This window comes from Macrobrachium nipponense, chromosome 5 (assembly GCF_015104395.2).
Source record: "Macrobrachium nipponense isolate FS-2020 chromosome 5, ASM1510439v2, whole genome shotgun sequence".
NCBI classification, from domain to species: Eukaryota; Metazoa; Arthropoda; class Malacostraca; order Decapoda; family Palaemonidae; genus Macrobrachium; species Macrobrachium nipponense.
Genome location: NC_061107.1, coordinates 90659413 through 90669027, shown reverse-complemented (window position 1 = coordinate 90669027; position 9615 = coordinate 90659413). Strand labels below are relative to the sequence as shown.

The 9615-nt window shown below is 37.6% G+C and overlaps 1 protein-coding gene across 20 annotated transcripts in view; it reads right to left on the bottom strand.

Moving 5' to 3' along the window:
- Positions 1–9615, bottom strand: part of LOC135215498 (histone deacetylase 4-like) — a 434451-nt gene that overhangs the window by 84083 nt on the left and 340753 nt on the right. For 19 of the 20 annotated variants that reach the window (XM_064250273.1, XM_064250278.1, XM_064250277.1 and 16 more), the window contains one exon: positions 3832–3897. In XM_064250273.1, coding sequence (XP_064106343.1) covers positions 3832–3897 — 66 coding nt within the window. The remainder of the gene's footprint in view (positions 1–3831; positions 3898–9615) is intronic. The other variant, XM_064250294.1, reaches the window with a different exon arrangement.

Genomic DNA, 9615 nt, shown 5'->3' with positions numbered 1-9615 from the left:
ATATGACAAAAGTACAAACGAAACCAACGGTATCATAAAAATGGGTTGCATAATCATAATAATGATAACAATTAAAATCTACCTGACTCTACGGGGAAGCAACCCCGCATTTTAGTTACACAATGAAAAGGAAAAAAAAAAAACTTGCAACCCCGTTCTTAATAGAAAAGGTATATGCGGACAAAAATTAACTATACCATTCAAATGTCGTGAAATAATAATAATAATAATAATAATAATAATAATAATAATAATAATAATAATAATAATAATAATAATAATAAAGGAGAAACCTTAAAGAGTACCAGCGTCACTATAATTTACTTCACAAAATAGACGATGATGACAAAAACTTCCACCTTTTACGCTTGCCTGAATCATTCAAATAAAGAAATAAATAATCAAACACAAGATCCCTGTCGGCCTCCGAACTCAACAGCACTACAAAAGAGTCAAGTTATCAGTGTATATATACCGCACAGGAGACGATAAGATATAAAGGATAGAAGCCTTATCAAACAGTACAGTTTTATTAAGGTTACCCATCCGGTTTCCACTACTGAAGTGATTACTGGTGTTCTATCCAATGGCAATTTATTCACAATTTAGAGCTTACCACGCCTACACCTTCCCCGCCCACTCTCTCTCTATGTGTACATACACGCGTACAAATACGCGCGCGCACACAAACCACACACACACACACACACACAATGTACCCTTCTGATACCAACCCTACACACCCTACGCCAGTGTTTTGCCTCGCACAACTCAAGGAAGGTGGTATATTATAAAAAAAAAAATTATATTCTACTCCCTACATGGCCGGATCACCAATAGCATTCATTAACTTCATGAACCAAAGATTGTTGTATGAAATCTTGGTTGTTCCTTGTAGAGTTACAAGATAAAAGAAAAAAAAATACCTTCCCTGACGCCCCGAGCCATCATAACTGACGGCAGCTACTATAAACACCAGCCGTAAATCTCGTGTGATAAATTCTCGTACCCGCTGTCCGTACTTTTCGTACCCTATTGCTATTACCAGAAACTCTCATAATAGCACTTGAAAGTTTTATAAGCAGATAAAGTGGTCACATGCACTTAGGGTCTTTCTCTGACTATGGCAGGCTAAGTAATTGAAGCTGATAAAGTACTTCATGTTAACAATAAATCTACGCCGATATGCACCGAGATAATCTAGATACTGCTCTTGAAATAATACGGAACGCGTGAAGGTTGCTGTTCGACTGGATGTCATTTGATTAACGTTGAAAGAAAATGACAGCAAATGAATAAGAGGAAACACATATTGCTATGGATTTAACACACTGCATAGGGAGGAGTGAGCGGTAGATTAATGCTATTTGGATCTAAATCAAAGAGGTACTGAGTCTTTCAAGTGCGCTATACATAAATAAATGAAATCTCTGAAGAAATGCAAGTTGAATTTGTATTAAAAAAGACAGAATACCAAAATGAGATAGAATTGCTGTTAGCGATATGAATGCAAGCGCTGGTAAAAGCAACGACGGAAAGCAGGACCATGAAGAGATTGCAAACGAAAACGCGGTGGAATTTATTAGGTACATCCTAGTCACTGAAATTCCTCATTCCCAGCAAAACGACATTTATAAACAGCCTTGAACATCTCCAAATGGCAGTTACTGAAACAAAACAAACATTAATCGAAAGAACCCAGAGGAGTACTAATATTTATAGAGATGCCGACAGTGACCACTAACTTCTTGTAACACTAAAGCTGATATTGAAAACGCCAGACGGATATGTTGACAGAGCACTAGGTTTAATATAAAAGCTTCTTTACGATAAACATAAAGAAGTTTTTCTAAATGAATATCTAATCACACAGTCAATGAAGGCTGGTTTAACCGGAGTCAATTAAATCCAGGTGCTGGGAAATGAGACGACAAAAGAGAAGCCTCGGACATCGGATGAGATCTGATGAACAATTAAAAAAAGTATAAAATGCGCCGAAATTTCTTCGGCACAATCGAGTTTTCTTTACAGCGTATAAAGGCCACCGAAAATAGATCATCTATCTTTTGGTGGTCTCGGTATAATACTGAGTGAGCCGCTGCCCATGAAACTTTAACCACGGCCCGGTGGTGGCCTGTCCTATGGCGTTGTCAGACGCACGATCATAGCTAACTTTAACCTTAAATAAAATGAAAATACTACTGAAGCTAGAGAGATGCAATTTGGTATGTTTGATGATTGGAGGGTGGAGGATCTATTGTTCAACCCTCCAGCCTCAGTAGCTTGTAAGATCTGATTCAAGGCGGAAAGAAAAAGTCTGGATGGACAGACATAACCATCTCGATCATTTCCTTTAACAGAAAACTAAACAGCTGACCGACGCAAAAGCTACTTACAGAAAATGTCAATGAAGAAATGAGGAACACGAAACAAAACAGCCTGTACAGTGAATTGATAACATCAGAAGAAGAAGACACATCACTGGGCGGAACATTTTCTGAGGCTATTCATACGAATGGCATATATGATATGATCGACATAACAAGATGAAGACGAACTAAATGTTATAATCAACATATTCACGGTTTTTTTTTTAAATCACTAATAGAGAAATTAGGGAGAAAGAAAGCACCGGACAATAATGGAGTCACTGGAGATATGATTTTATTGGGAAAAGAATGGAACCTCCTTTGCTGGGATCTCAGGTTCTTTTTCACGAAACGAAAAACGAAAGAACACGAGTGTGTCAAATTTCAACTGTTAATAAACAGTCTGTGTTGGATGATACGTATGCAATTTTCAAATATTCTTCTCAGGCAGAATTGCATTTTTATATTTATTTTTCGGAAATCCTCTGAACACCAAAACAGTGACCAACGAATAATTCCTCTACAACAACCTTGCTCTTATTTCATAATCTTTCGGATCATCAGTCAAAGGTTAGTAGTGCATGATTCAATTACTTCCATTCCTCCAATCTATCATGCATCACGTCACCAACCACCTTCTTTCTATACCAGTAAACTTATTCTTGCTAATTTACAACAATCAGCAATTTCTCACTATTATCGACCAATACAACATCGCAATGAACTCTTTGTATTTCCTAATTGGGCAACACATTTTAATGAGTATCTTTATTGCAGTTATAGAGAGAGAGAGAGAGAGAGAGAGAGAGAGAGAGAGAGAGAGAGAGAGAGAGAGAGAGAGAGAGAGAGAGAGAGAGAGAGAGAGAGAGAGAGAGATTAACTCACTGGGGATGGAAGATGCATAGTTCTTTCTATAACACCAGGAGCCTATGAAGAACTAGGTTCGGATAAATGTATCATTTACATACAAAACGTAATCAGAATATTTTAGACTTGCTGATCATTCCACTGATATTAACGAGGGCTATGGCTTAATTTTTCTTTTATTTTTACCAATAAATTATTAACAGGTATTGCGCAATACAGTTGGAAATTGACTGGAACAAGTCCAGTAAAACTCAGTTACAATGAATTAACATTAATTCACTTGTGTGCTTTTTGTTTCTGGCTAGAACAGATGGTAGGGCACATTTATTATTTCTTGTATTATTTTCTTATGTGCTCATTAAAGCAAGGGGGGAGGCGCTTCGGCCGAGACTTGTTTTGAGAACCAATGGAGGACCATAGCTGCTTTTGTGATTTTCGAAGCCATGCAAAGTCCAAGTAAGGCAATGGATAAGTATGAATTATTATGTCCTTAATAAATGGAAGTTACACTTAAATTACAGAACTCTTCAGTGTTGGTGTCATTCCCCCAAGACTGAGACACGAAATGTCAAATAGTTAGGAAAGTCAGACTCACCTTTTTTAACCAACGGGGTAGCATATGACGTATTTATTTCCATAACGTGAGACGAAGATATTTTATCTGGAAAAGAAAAAAAAAGATTACACTTCTTATCTAGTTTCATAACATTATTCTTTTTAAATTACTATAATTATAGAATACACACACACACATATATATACATATACTATATGCGTGTGTGCATATGTATGGAATAATTTCATAACACCTAACAATTGAAATGTTACTGACAAGAGGGTAGTTCAATCTAAAGACAGCATATATAGACACACAGCTAGATATTCTAAATTATATGTGTATGCATGTATGTGTGTACACGTACACACACACACACACACACACATATATACTATACATATATATATACAGATAGATAGATAGATAGATAGATAGCAATTTGTGCGAGTAAGTTGCTGAGTGCGTACACATTCCATTTACAAGTGTTCTTCCCTTCCAGAGTTTGGCCCTAAAAGGTGTTAACTTCCCACATATATAAACATAAAGGTTAAACTTGTTATCCATACAAATTACTATGGTATTAGAAGGAAGAAGTCTTCCATTATCACCCGTTTCCACAGTCGGAGAAAATTACCAGTGATAAAGTTAAAAGACGACTACGAGACTCTCCGCCTTTCCCGTCATCTTTTGCAAGAGCACACTGCCGCAGCAAAGTCAACTGTGACACATAGTGCAACATCTGCCCGAGCATCAATGACGTCAATCCAATCTTTCTCTACGACGTCGTCTCCGATTACAAAACTCTCTCTCTCTCTCACACACACACACAGACAAACACACACACGCTCTCTCTCTCTCTCTCTCTCTCTCTCTCTCTCTCTCTGAAGCATACGAATGCGCGCGAGACAAAATAAAAAAAAAAATCACTACGTGCGTCATTCTTCACAAAGCTGCCTTCAGGTTATAGCAGCGAAAAAATAGGAAAACATAAAACAGATATGCTCTTCCATTCTTTGTGGGCATATGAGAGAGAGAGAGAGAGAGAGAGAGAGAGAGAGAGAGAGAGAGAGAGAGAGAGAGAGAGAATATTGTACTTATTATGAAAAAAAATCTGCTTCAAATATGTGATATCATAACCACAATCGAGACGGGAAAATTAACAGAGAGAGAGAGAGAGAGAGAGAGAGAGAGAGAGAGAGAGAGAGAGAGAGAATATTTCTAACGTACGTATATCTGGCAAATGGTTTCATTCAGGTCAAACGATGGCTACCCAATCGACGGCCTTCGTTTTCATTGTGATAAGATGTTCATTTTGACTTTTTACTGATAATTCACATCTGTTACTACTCCTATTTCTTTGCTTCCATCCGCTTCAGCAACCCCCAACAATCGACTAATAACCAGATACAAGCACCGAATCCAAGGGAACCGCTCCTCACACGAGATCGATCTGGGCTCCTCGATTGTGAGCCCAGATAAGAGAGCGAGAGGGAGAGAGAATTACTTTTAACAAGAAACAATGATCAACATCTTTATTTATTTATTTGTCCAGGATGGATGACGTCATCTATACCACACCCCTCCCACCCATAACTACCCTCCTTCCCCCCTCCCGGGGATGAGAAGAATTGAGACCACTTGTCTTGAAACTGGTTTTGACCCCATACCACCAAAACCCCAACCATCGCCCCCCCCCCCCCCCTCCACTCGCCCCTCTACCCCACCACCTCTTTAATATGGCGAACTTCCCCACCCCTTCTCTTAGAATGAACGTCATATTCTTTCGGATAGATCTTACACACTAAGAATATTCTCTCTCTCTCTCTCTCTCTCTCTTTTAAACGCTTGGCATATTCACTCTCTATCCTCTATTTCTCTCTAACATTATACATATTCTCGATCTCTTCACGAGCAATAACAAATTTCCAGTCTTCTACGAAATACTTCCCTATAAACTTCCATTGACGGTGAGAGACGCAGCCGTAGTAACTGTATACATAGTCCAGCCTACGACCTCCTTACAAAGCTTGAATATAATCTTCGTTCATTCTTAAGAATGGGGACTAGGTCCTCCTCCTCCTCCTCCTCCTCCTCCTCCTCCTCCTCCTCCCCAACCCTTGTCTACTCAAGACTATGGGTTGTGCAATCAAAAGAAAATGATAATAATTATCATCATAATTAGGCCGATGCTATGTTGTGACGTCACTGGGAGGTCTATGACGTCAAACCACCACGATGCCCTTGCAGCTCTGCTCCTGACGCCATTGTGCAAGAAACTATAAACCAAATATAGTGAAGCTTTCAGAGATTAAATTATGTCGCTATTCTCTACAAAGTTTCTGCTGTGAAATTGTGTTATATTGACAATTAGTTTGCATGTTAAATGTTTAACAACAATATTCAAGCCAAACAGTTCCAGTGCAGTTGGACAGGACAGAGTAGAATCATGCATATGTGTATTATATCGTTTTCCAAATGTTAACAACCATTTCTTAGGAAACATTATGGCAGCATAAATAGTTCCGAATGATCCCTTTTTCGACAGTACTGGAATGTTTCAATACAACAAAAACATAGTAACATTCATCCTTACAAACAAACACAAGATGAAATCCACCGCATGAAATCGGGAGTATTATCCTTTGAGAGAGATTAGCAGTTAATAGGCCACAAGTTTTTCATAAACTAAGAGCGATTATGAACAGTAGAAGCTAAAGTCAGTTGATGTGACTTTAAACGGTAATAAGCAAGTTCCTCTCTCTCTCTCTCTCTCTCTCTCTCTCTCTCTCTCTCTCTCTGTAATACAACTGTGAGAAGCATCTTTAGTCTGCTATAAGTAAAATACTCCATCAACACATAAAAATAAGTAAATCTATGGAACTGATATAAAAAAAGAAAAAACTATATTTACACTGAAAGCCCAAGTCTATCTAAAGATTGTAGTTATTAATTTCCACACACCTCAGTTCTTTAAGATACAAGCATTTAAGCTTTATAAAATCTGAAAATTCCTCGAGTCGAAAATATACAATACCTTTAATTTCTAAGTGTGGCAACAGAGACCATGTCAGCTTCGTCGACCTTACATGTAACGCTATATTATAATCTGAAAAAACCAATGAAGCCATTTCATTTTACGGAACAAACAACAATTTACTCTTTCGTTTCGAAGGGAAAAATTTCGTATCTCGCAGCAAACAAATTATTTACCTTCTTAAATTATTCACAGTCAAAACACTGTAAGTCGCTTGGGAGTATAATTGCTTGCAATGTAAAATCATGCAGAACAATCTACATCAATCACTGTTAAATTAAGCCACTTTCAGTGTTCTTTAAAAAATCTTTTAAAATCCCTCAAAGACTAATATCTCCAGCGATTTCTGGGTATTGGTTAATCATACCAACTCAGAGTAAATTCCCACAACCCTACATCATTTGACATTACTCAGCAACACCATAATTTTTACTCGTTCTCGGCCTATGCCTTTTCTCTCAACAACACTTATTATTATTATTATTATTATTATTATTATTATTATTATTATTATTCAAAATAAGCCGAAACACCTAGAAATCCCTGAATTTGCAATTCGAACTTCCACAGAAACGAAGACACACAGGTGATAGCAAAATAACAAGAAGAAAATAGCTGATATAAAACGATCGGGTAATAGATAATTTGCATGCATATAGAGTAACAGAGGAGAGAACAAATAGAATAGCGTGTGACGCCTGAATATAGTATCAACCGCCTCTCTTCAACTGGCGATCATCAGCATCGATAATGATGCCATTAAGACAAATCCACAGATTAACTGTGAAAAGAATAAAGATTGAGTTTTGGCCTTCGGAACAACTCGTACCCTGAGCTGAACGTACATGCTGACGCAAAGCAAGTACTAGCAGGCCCAAGTTCTTTAGTAGTACTTTAACTAAAGGCACCGATGGAAGTTCTTTGTTGAAACGGAACTTAAAAAAGATGTCGAAACATCAGAGTTTGAATCATAATTACCAATAATGGTAAAACGAGAGAAATTAACCAAGTAACACAACTACTATTATCTCTACAGATACTGGATGTCTTATGATTTATAAGACTGCATGGCTCTGAAAAAATAACGCCTGGGGTCGAGGGTTACCTACACCAAGTTTTCCAAAATATTCAGAATGAAGTTTAATGTTTTTGTTTTTTCTGACTTCACACTCAAAACCCAAAATACTGAGACGTTCTAGACCTGTGCTAAGGCTATTCCGAATCTGAATGAACCCAGTTTTCGTCATTGGAGAAACACTATCGACAATACTGGATTGAATAACTTTCGTGATAATAGTAAGGACTAGAAAGGTCTCGGAAGTCTACTGCCGAGGAACACCAGATTAGATAGGTCTTGACTCGCAACATACACCAATAAGAGCCTTAGGGACGACTAAATAAAAGTAAGAGCTAAGCACGAAGTTGTGGCACTGCTTGCATTTCAAACACGGTTTTCAAGGATTGCATGAGATGCTGTTTGTTAAGGAATTTGATCTACTCGTTGACGTGTACATGACGGTGTCCATTATAACGACAGTTATCTATCTTCACAATTCCAGTCTCTCTCTCTCTCTCTCTCTCTCTCTCTCTCTCTCTCTCTCTCTCTCTCTCTCTCTCTCTCTCTCTCTGCAAATAACATACATAGAGTATATAGTAAATATATATATATATATATATATTATATATATATATATATATATATATAAACAAACACACACACACAGATATATATTATCTATATATATAGTATATATATTATATATAATAATTATATATTATATAAAGAGCGTGTGTGTTGCGGGGGCAAGCACGCATAGTAATTTTTTTCATTTACTTCGCACCGACGTGCTACGAAGGAAAAACAGCGAGCCATAAACAAATACAGAGGGGCGGCAAAACGTAAAGAAATGCAACGTATCATGAGACTCTTAAATTGCCACCAGGAACAAACAAAGCCGTAATGCGTTCTTTCTTGCAACAGCCCAGGAACGACAACCATTACCTTAACGGCAGATGCCGTAGCTGTCGACTGAGTAACCAAAGTAGGGGAGGATTAGGTAGACGACGTAGCTTCGACGGAGGCGATGATTTTATTAAGAAAAGGCGGAGATAATTAAGAGACGAGGACGATGAGTAGATGCTAAACGGAGGGAGATTACAACCAAGAGGACGAGATTGCAATTAAGAGGACAAGGTACCGATCAGTGATATTATGAAGACGACATAATCATCACGGTGACGAAATCAACAAGAGGACGAAATAATTAGCTATGTGCCAAGTTGACAAGTTAAGAGGACGAGGAAATTATGAAGATCAAAAGATAACAGTCAAGAGGACAAACTACCTGAAGGCAACATACCGTCATTACTACAAATGACCGACAATGGCCACCCCAATTCAAACCCATTTATACAGAAACAACTACAAAAAGTGACGGAATGTACGCAATTAGTATTGATCTTAGGGTTTAATTATCTCCTAAACGGAGAATCCCACTTCCTTAAAGAATGGGGTCATTAAGTAGTGGATTAAGTGTTTGCATACTGAAAGGCGAAGTACTACTGGGACACAATATGTTCAGAATTATGTACGAATGAAATGCTACTATTCAACTGAATGTTAGAAGTAATAATCGCACACAGTTATAAGAACGGGTGCTTTCGAAAAGATTAATTCACATATTGATGTTTCAATCCTAAAAGAAAGAGTGAAGAAGAATTCTAATATTTGGTATAAATCTACTGATGAGATGTACGTATGCATACAGAAAGCAATCCGAGGTTAT